This window comes from Corvus brachyrhynchos, unplaced genomic scaffold (assembly GCF_000691975.1).
Source record: "Corvus brachyrhynchos isolate BGI_N302 unplaced genomic scaffold, ASM69197v1 scaffold11, whole genome shotgun sequence".
In the NCBI taxonomy this organism is placed as follows: Eukaryota; Metazoa; Chordata; class Aves; order Passeriformes; family Corvidae; genus Corvus; species Corvus brachyrhynchos.
In genome coordinates, this window is record NW_008236965.1 from 5,344,806 (window position 1) to 5,364,013 (window position 19,208).

Consider the following 19,208-nt stretch of genomic DNA (forward strand, 5'->3'; position numbering starts at 1 on the left):
ACTAAAAAAGAGAGCTGTGAGAAAAGAAGAGGTGGGCGTCTCTGACTGGCTGGATTCCCCGCTGGAGGGTGAGGCTAATCCCGCCAACTTCTCTGGGGAGGCCAGCTTAAACTCATTATCAACAGAGGGGAGGGATGGGGTTGTAGCTCGTGACCCAGACTGAGACGTCTGGGATTCAGAGCTCTCGGGTGACTTGATGCACTCTATGACTGTAGTACCCGTAGCAGTGCTTGAATTGGACAAGGACCTGTAAGGATCACTGGATTTCAAGTCATTCAGAAGCCAGAGATCTGCATAGTGAGGTTGTTCAGCACCTTCATCTTTAAAGGAAGGGATATCAGCGGTGTCAAATGGAGTGTCCTTTAATCCGCCATCACCCTGGTTTGTCCAGGGAAGCTCCTGCTTGGCTGGCAGGTTGGGGCCTTCCACTCGGGAAGGTGTGTTTGAAAACTCAAGGGGCAGCTTCATCTCCCTGGCAGTGTGAGAGACATGCTGCCCACCACCGATCTTTGGTTCTTTCTTGTCAGGAAGGTCGGTGCTGCCCTCTGATTTCCTCAAAGACGAGCTGCGTTTTGGTGGGGCTGGCTTTGCCTTTGGTTTCTTCAGTGAGATGCTCTGCCGTCCCTGCCTCCTGTGGCTCATGCACTCCTGCCAGGCACAGTCAGCTAGGCTGGAAGTCATGCTCTCGGTCTGGCCACTCTCAGAGCCTGGGGCTGCATAGTTGCAAATATAGCTTTTATTACCCTTCAGACCACAGTCAAAGTGCATGGAGGTATAGTATCCTTCAGTATCCACAGAAAAGTGTGAGCTAGTGTCTGCCTTGTCAGAGGGGGTCTTTTCGAGGAAGCTGTCATAGGTGGCCATGCTGGTAAAGCTGGGGCATCCCAGGCTGTCTGCCTTTGGGCGCTCAGGGCTGAAATCCTGGCGACAGGAGGCGTCATGGTGATGGTGCAGGTAGTTCCACTCGCTGTCACTCGTGTTGCTGTTGTTGGGGTCATCCAGTAAATCTGCCACAGTGGACGTGAAGGAGCTCGCCCTGTGGCCCCTGACCTTGTCTGTGTGGTCACCAAACTGCTCTGTGATGAAGACACTGGAGTCCTCATTGGCATTGGCAGCGGTATTGAGCGACAGCTCAGAGTCACAGTGTGAAGAGCCTGTCAGTGGAGGAGAGGCAGCAGGAGGAATGGTTTCAGATGTCTGGGAGGGACATGTGGAGCTGCTTCCACTCCAGTTGCCACTGGAGGACTGGTGGTCATCTTTCTGGTCCATGTGGCTGCTGAGCAGGACTCCTGCTGTGGAGATGGAGTGAATTGGGCTCCCGAAGGTGTCTGAGTTGGATGAAATTTCACAGCTGCCTGAATCGACCATCCTTGACAGCCGAGATCTCCCCCTCTCGCCAATGCTGTGTTCAGGGCTATGCAGGTGCTGAGGACAAGTTAAACCAATGGGCTGGCACTCCTGTGAACCCTGCTTGCTCAAGATCTCCTTCCCATTTTTTGGGATCCTCTCCTGACCAGCTAGGAAGTGCTCTGCTTCGTAGCCTGCACTCTTGGTGGTGGCATCCTGATGGCCCTCGCTGGCCCGGGCACCCTCGCGAGGAAGGCTTCGCGAGCGGATGCGGTTGCTCACAGCAGCAGCAAAGACCGCATCCCCATTGTCCGCCAGCACCAAGATGTTGCCAGCGGAGTGGGAGAGAGAGGCTACAACGCTCTGCCCCCGCTGGGCGCGGATCCGTCGCCGGGAGGGAGCAGCTATCAGGATTTCTTCTGTCTGGCACTCCGAGTCCCGGGTCCCCAACCTCCTGTTGTTGGAGCCAGAGAATTCCGGGTTTGTGTGCACAATCACATTGCGCTCTCTTGCCACTGGTGACTCATCTGAATCTAGGACACACGGAAAGCTGGGTGAGTGGGAGAGAGCTCCACATTTCCTGGCACGAGACAACCCGCGGAGCAACCCAAGAAGCATTATCTGCTGTATTTTTTATTTTTTAATCTTGCTGAGCATTGGACCAAATTTAAGTTTGCTATAAAGAATTTATAAGGCAGACCTCCTGCCAGTGAGGTAGGGAAATTCTCCTAGTCCTGCAACATGACCTCTGCAATGCGTTCTCAATGTAGAGCTGAGTTTGCTGTGGTAAATATTAAGACAAATATTTTCAGTTTTTATGACTCTATTTCAGCTACTTAAAGACAGTTTTCAGGAGTGGCTGCTGGACAAAACACTCCATAAGCTTCTAAAAATAATTCTGTTTTGCCTACCTGTTTGTTCAGAATTTTCATTATCTGCTTCTTTACTATCAAGAATATTTGCAAGACAAAAGGACCTTTCTTTCATAGGTTCTCTGATTGTTTATTCCCTGTGATAAACACATTCCTTCTGCTTCCCATCAAGTTTCATGGCAATGGGCCGAAACACCAGAACCATCTTCAGGTGCAGATGAACATTACGAAATAATAATTCTGTTAGTTTTATTTAGAGTTCATAAGAATTTCACACTGAATTTGCCCCCAACAGAGTTGCTCCTAATTTACCTTGACAAAAAGTGAGGTAATTTGGTAGATTTAAGGCAAATATTCTTGGTGATAAAGAATAATAAGAAGGAATTGAGGAGTGTGATAAATAAAAGGAAGGTTTAGCAAAGCTCCCATAGGGTGCCAGCAGCTGTATCTATGGTGGATATTCAACGACGCATCTAAGTTATCCAGCTGTTGTGACAACTGATCATCACTTTGCTGAGTAACATCTGTCAGTTCTTTACCTTAAGCTCGCCTGATGCAAGAAAAAACTTTCACTTAATCTAGTTACTTTTTATGCACATAACTATGGGTTCATAACAGAAATAAAATGAAAAAGAAAACAAGAACTGATTAACATTTACACAATAAGAGCTGAACACGTACATCTATATTACTCAGTAAGGCTCCCGGTCCTTCAAGGCCATATGGAGTAATATAGCTTTACTTACTGTAATAAATCAAATGAACAAAACATGTCATTCCTAAACTCCACAAGCATTTACACTTTAAAGGTTTCATTTCTTTGGAAGGCTAGCTACCAGCTCATATCCCTGTAATTTAAGTTGGTTAGAAAGCTATCTACGGAAGATTTGTATTTATACTACACCTATTTCTTGTTGCACTCTTCTGGGGATGCCAGAGATGGTTTTCCTCCTCCTCAACTTTCGTCTCCGCTGTAGTACAGATTGTGAATGAACAAGAGAGCAGCGTATACTAGCCTCTCTGTCAAAACCAACTCCTGCAACCCATAAATAGGTCTCATTAGCCTTTAGAAATAGTAAACAAATTTTCATGGCTGGAACACAGTGGAGGTATGTGAGCTTGGATTAAGCCTGTGAATAAACATAAGGGAGCCCTTATGTAGCTCTTATGTAAATTATATCACAGTATATCACAGTTTTACATCTAATTCCAGCTCCCCCTCAGCAGCCTGGTCTGCCAAAAATAACAGAAGGCATGAAAAGAAAAAGAACGGAAAAAGGAAAGAAAATCAGAAAGGCAAATAGAGAGCTCTTGGTAGCAGGGCATCTTTCTTATAGCTATTTATCCATCTGTCATAGGGACAATGACAGTAACTTGTCTGCAAAGCATTATTTGTTCAGCTGTAGCCTGACTTATTTTAAGCAACTAAGTGTAAGAAAACATTTTAAGGTTATAATGCCATATTGCAGTAGTTGGGTGCTTCTTAGGAGACCAATATGCCAAGGGAGCTAACATTTTGAAAAGGAAGGAGACAGCTAAAATGGGGCCAAGTCACCATGCAAGTTTAGAGAGCATTCTCTGTGACAATGACACATGGCCAAGAGTGACATGAACGGGGAGCTGCTATTTATTTGCATACATCAGGAAGTGGCCTGATTTTCCCATGTGCGCAGCACACAGTGGGAGTCTGCTCAGGTCACACAATCAAGAACCCTCAGTTTAGATTTAGAAGCACAAGTTCTTGAGTACATTTATGATCACTTTCATACAGAATAGGTGAGAATTCTTTGTTTTCTTTATGTTTCCATGGCGTTAGCACAGGGAAGTGTTCCTTCAGTTTGATTTTACACTGTCTAGTCAAAACAGAGTTAAAAGGAGGCTGACCAGAAGGCCAGTGCCTATCTGCGCTGGCTTTTTGCACAACTGTACACTCACGCTCTCTAAAGTTGACATGGGACAGGTTGGAAAAAATGTGCCAGGTCCATAAAAACACTAACATAAGGATTGCTGGTACAGTGGTTTGTAATCTTAAGAAAAACGAACAAACTAAACCAAACAAAAGGAAAAAAAAAATCCTGATAAGAAGCTCTATTTTAATAGCGTATAATTATAGAAAACATAATTATACACAGACATACACATACATATTACATTACATAACAATGTAAAACATTAAAAAGTAACTTTCTTGTAAAAGTTCTTCTTGAAATCTACTACAGTGAAATAGAGGCTTCAGACAGATGTCCTGTAATCACCAATGCCCCTGGAATAAGCAGAGGAAGAACTTTCTTTAATATGGAACAAAAGTGCTGTAAACTCCAACAACAATAATTTTCAAAAAAGTGAACATTTCTCAGGGTTGGGAGAAGCTTAAAAAACAGAAACAGAGAGAACTAAAAGCAAACTCTTTGAAACAAAAAAATCAATCAGCATCATTGCTGGTTTTCCAGCAACTGTGAGTTAGCCAAACATGCTCTGTGTGCCAGATGCACAGGGGTCATCTCCGAGAGGAAAGTGGAAGAGGGTATTTCTTCCCCGTGACGCATACAAATTATTCCCATTAGTGCTAATGAGAATGATACACATAAACATCCAGAAGATTACATACCATTCTTGATCTGTAAAACTGATCAGTGGAAATTTGGTTCCAATGTATGGCAGGTGGAGTCTAGGCAAAAATGGCTATTACTGGAAAAGTTAACATTGGTCCCAGACCTAACTGTCCTCTGGCTGCATTAGGTGACATTAGCCCTGTTAGAAAGCCTGCACCGGTCAGGGTCCTATATCAAAACTAGAAGGAGCATCATTTTATCACCAGCTTTACCTCGTGGAAATATGCCACATTATCTATTACTTTCTGTGGGGATTTCCAGCGGCAGTGCCCAACCTATGACCGTGACCGGCTGGCTCCCGACCTGCAGCCCAGCAGGGTGTATGCAGGCAGTGCTGCTGGCCAGCTGCCTGTCCTCCTGTGGCCAGAGCACTGTCCTGGGGAAAGGAACACCCACTCCTGGATGCCACCTCCACAGGCAGGCAGAACTGGTGGCACTGGGCAGTGTCACCTTCTCGGCCAGGACGGAGGGGAACTGGGACTATGTTTCTGTCACTGGGAGGATTCATGCAGCTGATGGTGGAGCAGATGGGGACTTGTCACCTTGATGCTGTAAGACAGACGTGCTGCAAGCCCAAGAGCCTTGGTTGTGAGCTGAAGCTGGACTCTGGGCATACAGCCCTCTCCAGCACCATGGTGAATCCTACAGCCTGTCTTCAGGAAGGTTTGTGCAACACTGATAAACATGGGGAAGAACAATGGGAGGTGAGGGGCTGTGACCTTACCCCAACCCCCCAGTTACTGGGAAAATAGAATTAAATACAAATATTTTCTCTGGAGAATGGAGGTTAACTGAAAGCCCCCTGCTTTTTTCCTGATTATTTACACTGAAGTCTATAACTGTAGAAGTTAGCCCACTTTATGCTCTTAAATTAATCAAAACTTGGTACTTGAAAATATTATTGAGGAAAACTCAGATCAACTTTATGTTTACCATAGCCCTCTGGAAGGAAAGAAAGAGAAAAAGAGAAAGAGAAAAACAGCCTGATTTTTGATTCTGGAAATAAGTCATCTATCACATTTAATAAGTGATATACCTGCTGCTTCTATAAACAAGTTCTTCTTCAAATAAATCTAGTCAAATATATCCAAATGTTATAAAAATAAAAGAAAATGCCATTACTATACCTTCAGCATAGCAGCATGTAAAGAGATCTCAGAGCGATGGTTTGCATGCTACACATTCATGCCTTGCATGTTTAAAGCACTGCAAATAGTAGCCTACATTCTCTAGTTTCTCTTCTCCTGCTACACATGATAATCATATGATTAATTTTGGTAGCTTTCTGCATTATTTCAGTCAGCTACATTCAAAAAGTTATTTGAGGTCTTTGTTAATACAGATTGTAGGTTATATACACAACAAAAGTACATTGTTTATACAGGGAACTAGGGTTATGTTACACCATATAACATGACTCTGAAAATATGGGCCAAATTAATCCTAGATGCGGCTTCGGTGACTCCAGCAGTCACGCATAAGGGATGAATTTAGCCCACTGTCTTTCAGAAACTAAATCTTCAAGCTAGGGTCTTTGCCCCCAGACTGCACAATCCCGTGACTTCAAATAAATTAAACAAAGTAAGTACTTGACCTCCCTTGAACCATGCAATAAATACAAAAAGAAATAGAAGAGATTTGTACCAGTGACATTGATGGGGATAATGCAAGAAGAAATCACTTGGGCATCTTGTTTCATTTTCTCCTCTGGAGTTGGGAGAGGTAGTGCTTTACTCCAATTGGTTTGTTTATCCAGTGTAGAAGGGATATTATGTATTGGATTTTTCGGCCTCTGCCCTAACATGACATCTGTATCTTCGTCCTCTGGTGGATGGGACTGCAAATGAATACATTCAAAATCAGTGTCTCCCATTCAGGCACACAAGGCTAATTTTGAAACAAAGCAGACACACAAATCAGAAATCAATTATAGGGATGCAGGAAGGAATCGTTCTAGCTAAGTCACATAGCACCAGCCATTCTCCAATGGAAACTTAACATCCTGCTAATAGGAGAAAAACACCTCAACGTACTGGAACTCAGCACATTTAGAGTGACATTTACAGGCCAGCTCCTCTGTCAGAAGGGGCACATCCTGCATTCGTGCATAGCCATGGCAAGCGTGTCCTCCGTTACCACAAGCATTAGACATGTGAGTTCTCATTTGCAACTGCAACTGGCCTCATACAACCATTCATTCAAGCATCAGAAGGTCCAAAGTTTTAAAGAAGACCCCTCCATACTTCAGAAAAACCATTTGCATTTCATTTGTACAAACGCAGACCAAGAGCAGACCATGGTACAGCCATCCAACAGCTGTGTGGTGGGAAGTGGCAGGTGTTGACAGTGCTGGGACAGGGGGATAACAACCAAAGAAAAGAGTAGCCACCACCAGAAGAAATTCAAAAGATTATTTAGAAACCATGCATACGTTTATAGCATAGTACAAGAAGTACTAGATGCTGAAGATGAAGAAACAGAGAGAAAAGTAAACAGCATGAAAGAAACCATGAAAGAAACAGAGATGGTTTGTTTTCTTTTGGAAGAAATGACAAATCCCCCAACACCCTGTATTGCAAAGAGAAATAAAGCAAGTGCGTTTTCATGTGGTGCTGGCTGCCAGCTTGGGTTTGGGGGTCTCTTTGTTTGCAAAAAAAAAAAAAAAGTTTCTGTTTTGTTTGGAAGGGACAGAGGGGAGAAACACTTACCTTTACCTTTTCCTGCCTAATTTCCCTCCCTTCTTCCATTAATACATTCTTCTGTAAGCTGTGACAACTGTTTGGCCAGCTCAGGACATCTGTCTGCCTCTCATTTTTTAAAAAAAAGTGCAATCCTTTTCAGATTGGCTTTCTCTTCAGTCTTGAATTCCCAGCTGCTTAACTGCCAGCCTTTTCTCCTTCATGCCTGCTGTTTACACTTTATTTGCCAGTTTTAGTTTCGGTAGCAAACAGGGCAAAGATAAAATGTTGCTCTCCATTGCCACGGCAGAGCATTGAGCAGGCGGGTGTTGAACACCGCAGGATCATGCCCTGTCTGCCATTGTATTTCTGCCATTCCTCCTCCCAGGCTCCTCACAAATCCTGGGGGAATTAACCATCTTAGGCTTGCCAAACAGCATTTATGTCCCAGCCCCAAAAGCATTAAAGATCTTAACTTGGCAGCTACTATTTAAACTGTTGGAGGGCACTTACTTACCTCGTCAGTGTCACCTCCTGCAGCACCCCCAGACCCAAGACAACGCACGTTTCCTCTTCTCCCGCCCGCAGAAAACCCCCTTTTCCCACGTAGGATTTCAGTCAAACATTGCAGCCTTCTTTCTGCCTGCAGCTTTTGTGCCAATTCCCGGCAGACGTGAATAGCTCATATAAACTTCAAGCACAAAAGACTTTGTTTCCTAGGTAACTCCCCCCCCAGCCCTAAGTTTGATGCATGCATGCAAAAAAACCCACCCTTGCACGCACACACAGGCATGTGGGGACAAACACACACACACACACACACAGAGGCTTCATTTGTTGCCGAATTCGTCCTTCCCTGGATGACAATGAAGTGCTGGACAAAGCGGGCAAAGTGACTCTGGCTGCCAGAGCTCCTCCTCTCCAAACAGCGGCATCACCAAATGGCCAGAGAATAAATACCTGCTGTCCGTGTGGCATTGTCCAAACCATTTCTTACCATTTAGGAAAAAAAGAAGGGGCAGTTGCAAAACATGGCAAGAGAGTTAAATACAATTGCTAATGCTATCGAGTCTGTCCGAGTTCAGGCCTTTTAAAGGAGGTGATAGGGGAAGGCAGCTTTGTGGCCTTGGGGTCCTGAAACCCATCCAAAGTGAAGAATGAAAGAAGGGGGAAAAACATTATTATTGTATCTTAGTGACATGAGAAAAACAGAGATGGCTTCTTTTAGTGCAGTAAAGTTAGCAAGTGAAAAGCAAGCAAGAGGAAGGGTTAGGATCTGGAGAGGAGAAGAGTGAGACAGGGCTGTTAATTGAGGATTGCTTGTTTTTCCAGTACCTTTCTACTCCAGGGGGTCATGTGGCAACACTCAATTGGGGAGGGCGAACGGGTGCTGTAAAACTATAAATGTGAAATGTGGAAAAAAAAATTAAAATTAAAAACATACACAAAACGATTCTGGTAAAAGCACATCATTTGTGTCTGGATAAATTAGCATCAGAGCCAAAATGAGCAGAGATTTTCATCCTGTTTCCTACTGATGGGTTTATTCCCCACAACAGATTGGTCTGAACCCCTGTGAAATCTGTGCTGATTTTGCATACTTGGATTAGACACAACTGCAGTGAAATTGGTACAGCCTTCTTGTACAGACATGCTTAAATTGTCCCAAGAATGCCTTGTATTGATTTGGTAACTCAAAACTGTGTTCTGCCTGGAGCTGAATCAATGCAAGATACATATCCAATTACGTTATAAATGAGAATTATTTCATAATATAAGGGAATTTTTTTCAATTTTTTTTTCAGTTTTAAGGAAATGGATATAAATAATGATGCTGATGGTGATTAATAAAATTCATTGATTGCTGTGTGTTTCTGATGATATCACTACTTCTCTAAGGTTGCAATCATTGTGTCAGGGCGACAATGGCCAATTGGCTTTTTGTCACTTTTTGTAACACTTGAAAGGACAAACAGCGATGGCCACAGCATCCTGGGTCTTGCTGAATCCTTACACCTCCAAAATCCTCTTCTGTCAGAAACTCCAGTTTTTTTGTTATAATGTCCAGTTTTCAAAACCAAGGAGTGAAGGACAACTTACCTCTTTTGAAATAGGAAATCAAACAAAAAAAGAGAGAAGGGTAACAGGTCTGTTGAGCCCCCTGGAAATCTCCAGCACGTGTTTCTTGGTAGGGGTTATTATCTCTCCCTGCATTAGTTAGCAGATTAATAATGTCAAATAATTCTATGCATGTTTTTCCTCCCAGTCATTATCAATCATTATCAACACTGCTGGGACAGAGGAACTACAAACCTCAGTTTGAAAGACTTTGCATTATATGGTCTCCTCTCAAGAAAAAAAGCTGTAGTGACTCTCAAAAGGCCTAATCCTCCATCTCATCCTATTCTCTTCCTAGATATACAACATCTTTTCTTTGGTTCCTCTGTACCCATGGGAAGCCTCCAGATGAGCTGTCCATAATCCTTACAGGAGGGCAGAGTGGGGAAATTAAAATAGAGCTGTTCCCAGTGAACATTTCCAGCAGCTTAGTTTCTCCCCAGGCCAGTGAAAAACCAGTTCTCCCAAGCTGGGAAAAGTCCTTGTCTCAGGAGCAACACCTCTGTTAATGCAACAAAGGCTGTGGAGACACTGAATACATCAACCATTTCAATCTACTTACTCCTCAGATACCCAAGGATGATTTCATGCTTGGTCCTCTGACCAGGTTTCCAGTCATCTGCTCTAAGCAGACTGACTGCAGTTACCAGGATGCTTGAAATTCAACTTCCTCATGGAAGGTGCTAGAGGATCTCTGGGGAGGGTCAAGATGGAGGGAGACTAATGCTGCTGAGGTGACAAGAGTTCAGGATATGAAAATCTTTGCAATATTCCATGGCCTGTGATTGTCAGTGCACAAGGAGAAGAGGACAGGAGGGACCTCCTGCCCTGAGCTCCAAGCACAGCAACATGCACACTCAGGGGCAAACCTGTCCAGGAGAGAAACAACAGGACCTCAACTTCGGTCTCAGAGATAGCAGTGTGGGCTACAGTCAAGACAAGCAAGATCTGGTTACCCATCTGCCAGTCCAATCAGTGCAGCACTTTCCTACCTCACCCATGTACCACTCTGCCAGGTGCCTCTGAGAAAACACTTGTCTGGTTCCATGTACCTACAGCCATCCTTTGATGTTCTAGGCTCAGGCCCCTGCTTAAGCATGGCAGGACAAACTTCCTAGGTAGGTTCCTATCATTAGAGAGAGGACAAAAATGAGGGTGACCGGCAAAATTTCATTTTCTGCTGTCACTGCTGTGCTCCTGAGAAAGCTGGTGCTACCACTGCGTCGCCAAGGGGTCCTGAGGTCACTTAGTGCCTGTTCCCACATGGTGCCCATCATTGGGGCAGCTGAGGCACAGAGCTGGTACAGAGCAGCAGCCTCAGCATTTCAACACCACCATGCTGGGGGAGGGAGTGAACTGCCTCTTTTCAAAAGTTCTCATTCACTCAGAAGACCAGAATATCTCTAAATGTCCTGAGTAAACACATAATTAAGCAAGAAATTATTAGTATAAACCAGACTGTTCTGGTCTGATGGGCAAGTCTGAAGTTAGGCAGTTTTAAAACTGAATTTCTTTTGTGTGGGTATGCTTGGGAAACAGAAATAGTGATAATCATTCTGTTAAATACAAAGCCAGAATACTTTAAATGTGCCTTTTTCTTTAATGGGCTAAGATTACTTTGAAACTAAACTGGTGCATAATTGCTTGAATAGGGATTTGTCACTGACATATGTGAACATTTTTATTTCCTGAGCTATCCCATCAACCTCACTTGCAGAGGTGCCACTGTGCTCGTGAAACTGCCTTGCAGTAAAAATCTTGTTGCATATGCAAGTGATCTGATTGATGTCTCAGTGCTCCGCATCACTTCAGTGTGAAAGTCTTTGGTTTCTGTGCACTACAACAAAATAGTCGGATGTCCAAGTCTGAACTAGTCAACAGAGCTTCCCCTATAGAGAAAGAGCGGCTCTGCTGAGGAGTAATTCAGCTCACTTTCCTTCAGCATTTAACTTGGGGTGAGATGAAGCACTCCTGAACACTCTCACCCTGACTTTAGGAAGAGCATTACTTGCACATATCTAAGTCAGAACTCATGATTAACCATTTTAATGTATTAAAACCTTAAAATATCATCAGGACAGTGACAAAGGAGCAAATCAGAAGTCGACAAACTTGCTGGCCTGGCAATTTATGAGTCTGTCCCATTTATTGTCCCAGACCTGGGATCTGGAGAAGGAAATTAATGGGTCAATAACAGGAAAAGAATGCCACTTTTGCCCCTCTTTTCCATTCCCCAAAGCTCTGAGATGTGACTGTTTTTCGACATCTTCAACATATAGGAAAGACTGGTCCAAGAAGCATAATTTGTGTTAAATCATGTACCTATCCTGCCTTACCTATAGTGATTGCCTTACAGGAGATTCTGGGATTTCAAAATTATTGCACAGGCCGTATGGAACACAGTGCAATGGTGATGGGAAAAACATAAACCCAAGAATAAAGAACCTATTTTTCCTCAGTTAATTAAAGATTGAGAATGCTAAAGACTCATCAGGAGCATTTATCCTCAACATGTTAGTTGAATTTAGAATGGCTGAGTTGATTCCTTCCCCCTCAGCTGTGTTTGATCAGACAGGCAAGGTGTTATCTCACAAGGGATTTCGGTGGCAGGGTCACAGTCCCCAGCAGCACTGGGCTGGCACAGCCCCGGTGAGGGCAGGAGGAGGCTGGTGCACACTGCTGCACAGTGCTGTTCTCCAGAGGATTATTTCTGACTCCTACTGCCTAAAAGCTGCAGCTAACAAAAAGCATAAGGGATCAATATGATTTCTGACTTCAGGTTTCTATTGCAGTAGGTGGGGGAAATTTCCCTCCCAGGATAACCTGATGAATAAAGTGGGTGATAATCACCCAAGCAGAGCATCAGCACGTAGCTTCAGCATCTGCAAGCTTTATATATTCTGTAGTTTCCAGCAAACAGAACATGCATATAGTTTGCTTTCACCCTATGGGAGCACAGAAATAAGATGTACAGTACATCCTGACATCTCATTTGAGAACATTCATTCATGCACTGAAAAGGCAACATGTAGAGTAAGTGTGAACTAGTGTTCAATCCCATATTCACATGAGTACAGTACTGACTCCTGGGGCTCTGGTTGAAACCTCTCTCTGCCAGTGAAATGGAGCACCTGCTGCTTCCTTAACTCACAGGATTATTTACATGATAGAAAATCTAAAGGTCTAGAGAAAGGAGAAGAAATTCTAATAAAAGGTTACCAGCTTTCCAGTATTTTTGGAGCGCAGTTCACTACTTAATTAGATATTTGTAACTATACAGCAGCTTTCTTACACAGTCAACTGATGCTGAAGAGAAAATAATGGGAATATTTCTGACCATGTTATTTCTGCTCCAAATCACAATGCTGCTCACCTGCCTTCTCCCAATGTGTATATTTCTGTATGTTTCAGTCTCCTCAAGTTTTTATTTTATCTGCTTGTGGGTGTTTTCTTTTCTTTTGGAGCATCACAAATGCGATCAGCTAAAGTACTGACAATCCTTTAATGATTAATGTACTGCTCTTGTGTTTTGACAAGGTAAAGACAAAACTAAGACATGTTTTGTGACAGAAGTCATACCACACGTGGCATTTCAGCAGACAAAGGTACAAAATAAACATCCCACAATACAGGGTAGTAGGTATTAGGCTCATTGCACAAATAGTGCTATACAAGTTCAGTCTGATGAATAACGTCAGGTAGATTTTATTTCTAACAGCTTCAGGCAGGATTTGCACACAAAGTGCAGAGCCCAGCTCATGCCTGTCCCTTAACTCAGTTGTTTCTTACTGAGGCTTCATCTGGCTTCAGCACAGAACTGTGTGAAAGTTAGTATATTCAGTTGTACTTCCTTCCCTTTGCTGTACAAAGCATCCTAAAGCAGACCATACAGAGTATTTTTGAAATGGCAAGGAGATGGAATAAAATTACCTGATGCATTATTTTCCCTTCACATTTGCTCTAGCTGAGGCCTCAGGGAGACAAAAACCCTGTCTGGAAAAAACCCTCCTGCTCCTTGTCCCTTAGATTCTGGCTCAGATTATAACTATGAATAAACTGACACTGAAATTTGTGCAATTGTGAGTGTAAATTTCCAAATATTGCGTTCCTCGCTCCGTTTCCTTGGTTTTATTATAATAGCTGCGCCACGTGGGGATTGAGAAAGTGTGGTCTCATAATGTTCTGAATTGAAATACTGAAATTTCAGAGCCTTGCTGGATGGACTTGGGGAAACCCAAGAAAAAAAAAGCAGAAAAAATTAAAGAGAAATCTGAAATGCAGTTGGAATGACACAGCATCTTCACACTCAGTGACTGGTCTCAGCAGTGCTACAGGCAGGGTTGTCATGGGAACATGTGTAAGAAATGTTTTCCTCATTTTTGCAAGTCCGTAACTTTCTCATACTCTCCTCAGATTATTTTCAGTTTGGTTTGGGTTTTTCTTCTTTTTCTTTATTGGCTAAAAGGCCTGAATGAATGAAACTTTTAAATGTGTTTGCTTGTATATTTCTTTAGTGTAGAGACAGACTAAGTATGCCAGTTTTTCAGCTTTAAAAATGAATGACTGGAATGGATAAGAAAGTTAAGTGAAGTCATGTCTGCAAAACCATGAGGAGCATGGAGAAAGGGAATGAGAAAGCAATGCTTACTGTTTTTCTCATAGTCTGAGAACCAGAAAGGATACGATGAAATTATGAGGTGTTGGGTTTGAAACAAACAAAAACGACATTTTCATACAGATTTTTAAAGTCATTGTCACAGGATGCTGCTGAGGCTGAAGGTGTAAGTTTGCTAAAAAAATTGGATTAAACAAATCAGAGAGTTCTTTGGTGGCTATTATTCTGTGTGTGATCTCTGGCTCAGGAACTCTGTAACCAGTTTCTGTATGAAACTGGAAGGATAAATCATGGGACTATACACAGAATAAACCATGCCCTGTTCTTATTCTCTTTCCCGAAGGATCCCCTTCTGGCCTTTGGGCTAAGTGGACCTTTCATCAGGCAAATCAGGGAATTTCCTGTAACAAGAGTAGACATGGAAGAGCCTATGCCGTTTTTAGTTCTCTATTCTTTCTCCACCACAAAATGATCTTGTGATGGAACAGTCCAAAATGTCTTTCCAAACCCATTTACACTGACACTACTTGCTTTGAACTTGAATTCATTTGTTCTTTCTTGGAATTTGTGGGACTTTGGCATCTTTTTCCCTGTAAACATAGTTGTGATTAAAAGTGAATCTTCATCTGATGTGATTGATTTTCTCTAGTTTTACCATACAACATGCAAGATCTTTGGAAGAGCTCATAGCTCATAGCCACCCAATTGGTAGGAGCAGCCAAAAGGTACACATGTAAGGAGCCTTGTCTCAGATATAGGTGACCTGTTTTCTCAGTAACTTTCAATAGTGGTAGTTCCCACAGGTCACACAGTGGTAATTTGAACAGTCCTCAAAAATAAGTTTCTTATTTGTGTATCTTAATACATGCATTTAACTTAGACAGTCAGTTTGGAAAAGACAGACCCTGTAACTTTCAAAAATTTCCCAACTTCTTGTTGATCCCTTTCCTAATTTAAAAGAAACACAAAAAAGGGCTTTTTTGGTTGTGTATTGCTCCCTTCAGCACCTTCCCAATGCATCAGAAGAGTGGAATACACAACATATTGCTATGCCATGAATAAAAATTCTTGTGGATTTAGCATCTTCACTTCATTGACGACTAGATGATACCATCAACTGGAATCAGATATCAAACATTACTGACAGTCCCTGAAGCAGATAAACTTTTGCAATGTCAAAAAGCTTATGCCAAAAAGACTGAGCTAGCCAATAACAGCATTCTCAACTTTCTCTTGTAATGGTATCATTAAATCATGAAGGCTGCTACAATATCAATTAGCTATTTACTGTCGCAGTGTCTTGTAAAAATCTCTGATTCGCCTCTGCCAGACTGAACATTCATGTGCAGCTTCATCTTGCCTTATTCTCTTTAATTTTTAAGTTGCCCTATTAACAAGGGGTTTTCTCAGAAATGGGTCAAGGCATTTTGAAGTACTCTGGCCATGGCACATTTGCAATTTCCAAAGCAGAACATTGTCAGATGCCTTGAAATCAAAAGAACAACAGCTCTCCAAGCAGCTCTTGTTTGCTTCTCCTTAGAGGAACACTCAACCCAGTCAGCTTCCAAAAGGAGGTCTGAAATGGGTGGGCACAAAGCTTAATATTTTCCATCTTGAAAAGAAAAAGGTAGGCTTTCAGATACAGCCAAGACATCTGCATTCAGCATGACTTAATTTTGTCAACTAATACAGGACTCAGAGAGTTGCTCACTATTTGTTATTATTTTGTGTTCCACAGATGGAAGTAATGTCTAAAATGCACTGGTTGTTTTCCAAACACAGCAAAGATTCAGGCCTTTAAGCACTGTGTATGCAATTTCAAAAGAGATGCCTTGTTCCCCATCTGATACTAAGAAAGCTTTATGTTCAATAGCCTGTCCAAACTATCATCTGTAACTAGTTCTGATCCTTAACATGCCATCACCTTCCCTTTACCTTTCAATGACCCTACAACAGCACTAGCTTTGATGATGATTTATAAAGAAGAAACAAGTCATCCTGTTTCTTCTTTCTGTCTTCAAACTCTTTTCATCCTTTAACATCAGGATATCTTCTTTAAGTTGAATCATAAGGCCTGCAAATTTAACCTGTTCAAAGCCTGCAGTGATGGTGATGCTGTCCTCAAAATTAGCCAGATAAGCAGCCAAAAAGCCAGAACAGTCAAATGAATCCAAATCTTATTATGTATTTCATGCTTTTTAAATGAGAAACAAAACTTTTCTTATGGACTGATTAGTTGATGTTTTGGTCCCTGGCCATGTGTGACTCATTTACATTGAGTCTTTTACACTGTGAGTGCTTTAGCATTATAGTATTTAAATATGGTTTATATAATGGTTAGGATGAATGCACTTGGATTTTTAAGCTAAGTGATGATTCAGTGTAGTTACTGAATCATCACCAAGTTTGTAATGTACTCACAGGTGTAGCATCTCTCGAGATGTCAGTGCCTCTGTACTGGCAGATGCAGAACAGATCTATTACCACCCCACTGAGGGCTGGCATTAGACAAATGCCTCACCTAAAAGTTAAGCCCAGAGCTGACCTATGGCTTTTAAATAATACAATGGTTCTTAGTACAGGGTAAAATGTAGCTACTATGACACTTTTGTGAGTAAAATACCCAGAGCCAAAGAAGTACCAAAGTCCATCTGAAGCTGGTGGGAATTATGGACCTGATCAGAGTTAAAGTTGTGAGTCTAGCACATTTCCTTTAACAATGATAAATATAATTTTGTCAGCACTAATTTGATTTCAAATTAATGCAGCAGTGGCAAGTCAGCACAGACATACAGGACCAGATTTTCAGCTGGGGTTCCTGCTTGGCTGGTTGCAAGGACATGTGTGAAATATGAAACATCTGAAAAAAACTGCATGGAGATGAACACTGCAAAACAGGACTATGGAAGGTGTAGTGCCCTGTAGCTGGGGACATGCTCCTGAACCTATCTGCACACACACAAGCCTCAAGCTGGCACTCAATGCCCTGAGCTCTTGGCTTCTGGCAATGCTAATGCCAGGGCTGAATTTACAGCACTTTCTGTAATTACGGGAGGCTCCTCGAAGTGCTACCTCTACAGCCTGAGTGGCGAATGTGAAGGACTGTGGAGGACTGAGTGAAAGAGAGCACGTGTGTGCTGGCCACGGGTGAAAAATAAGAGGTTTCTGATTGAAGCCAGCCACCCTGGGGCTGGCTTCTGGAAGCTGTGACCTGTGTTATGCTGCTGACAGTCTTTAAGGTCAGCTCGCTGTACTTGCACTGGCCTGGGGTGGGAGCAGTTGTGAAGCGCTGTCACACTTGGGTCCCACCGTGCTAACAACGTGTTCGTGTGAGGTAGCTGTAGTGCAAGACTTACTGGTAGCAAGTGCCGGTCCTTTATTGCGTGCCTCTTTTGGCTGCAGGTTGCAGGGAAGGGAGGAAAGGGGGGAGCCACCACAGCAACGGGGCCTTGGACTTTTTGCTCTCTGTTATCACCTCGGCTTCGATGTTCTGTTTTGGATGAGAGAGAAGACACGAGTCTTTCAAAGTGTTAAAAACATACAGTATCTCTATTCATAGCACAACAGAGACAGGTACAGGAGAGTGGACTCCAAAGACAAAGGTTCTCCTCTTCCCCAGTGACTGATACAAATGATCCCTGTTGCAACTGAAGGGAGAAGCACTTACTGGGCATCCATGTACCCAAAAGAGCAATGCCCATACAACACACCCCAGCATATTCACTGAAGCTAAACTGTCCCCAAATGAGATTTATACCATTTATCCCAAGAGACAAAGGAGCTACCTTCTAGGCACTTGAGACCCAAGGCCTGATTTCCAACAGGAACCTGCAGCTCCTATTGCCTTGAAATATTGAGGTGCAGTAATGCCTGCATTCTACCCATATAAAATATATCGCTCTGAGGGGAAAAAAACAAATACAGCTCCAGGTAGGATTTTATTCCCTGGCTACATGGCAGCGCTAGGTCCTGAGCATTGGCTTGACATCATGAAGGTTGTTGCAGTGGTAATGCTCAGGTTCCAGAATGAAGGAGATCATCCTGGAAAAGTCAAGATCTTTATCTACCCTAGGCCCACAGGAATTTTCCTTCACTATGGGCTCACAATATTCAGTCCTCTTCCAGCATTAGTCCCAAGTCTCTGGAACCTTCCAAGTGAATGGGAGAATGCTCATGGACTTCCCATCTCTTATTTTAGGTGACAGGGTGACAGATAATTGCTGTTCACATGGAGTGCTGCTGGAAGGAGATAATATATTCACCTGCTCCACTAGCTATGGTCCAGTCAACAGTGTTTGCTGCTAGCATAGCTGATTTCTGACCTAACATTTAGTTTTAATTGCTCCTGGTTAAACAGATAAAGAGAGAATGAAATTCTGATAGAAGATAGCGTTGAGACACAATAAACATGTTTAGAGTAAATTTCAGATTAAAATTTCATCCCCATATATGCAGTTATTTGGAAAAAATGATAAAGCAGCACATGCCAAGTTGCCTGCTAAACTTGCACAGCTGCCATTAATTGTGGAGGATGGGAAATTGCCAAAACTGAGATTTGTAACTTTAAAATTATGAGACATTTCTGGAACTGCCTTCCCGTGCTGCTGTCAGGATTTCTCCTGCCCACAAGATGGCAGGCAAAGATCAGCCTGGTTCTGGGACAATTGCAAAGCAGAGCTGAGAACAGAAAAGAACTTCTGTTCTACTCCAGCACTACTGTGGTTGCAATTTGGCTGTTATCACTCTCTGCCATGCTATGAAGACATACTGCACCCGTAGTGTGTTCCTGACCTAAAACCTGCAGAGATGGTCAAATGTGGTAATTAATTGGAACATCTTATCCAGCTAACAGATGCTCTGCAGTTCTAAGTAATCGATTATTATTATAAGCTAATAACAATCATAAATGAGCAAGGCAATTAGAGCTGTTGGTGCAAAACGCTTCAAGACAGGAGGCTGCTGCTGA

At 42.8% G+C, this 19,208-nt stretch overlaps 1 protein-coding gene across 1 annotated transcript in view; it reads right to left on the reverse strand.

Annotated features, from left to right (window-relative positions):
* The window catches only part of NHS (NHS actin remodeling regulator), a 49,212-nt gene that overhangs the window by 7,046 nt on the left and 22,958 nt on the right, over positions 1 to 19,208 (reverse strand). The window contains 5 exon segments of the mRNA XM_017728465.1: positions 315 to 1,880; positions 3,124 to 3,255; positions 6,476 to 6,668; positions 8,845 to 8,907; positions 17,599 to 17,732. Coding sequence (XP_017583954.1) covers positions 315 to 1,880; positions 3,124 to 3,255; positions 6,476 to 6,668; positions 8,845 to 8,907; positions 17,599 to 17,732 — 2,088 coding nt within the window.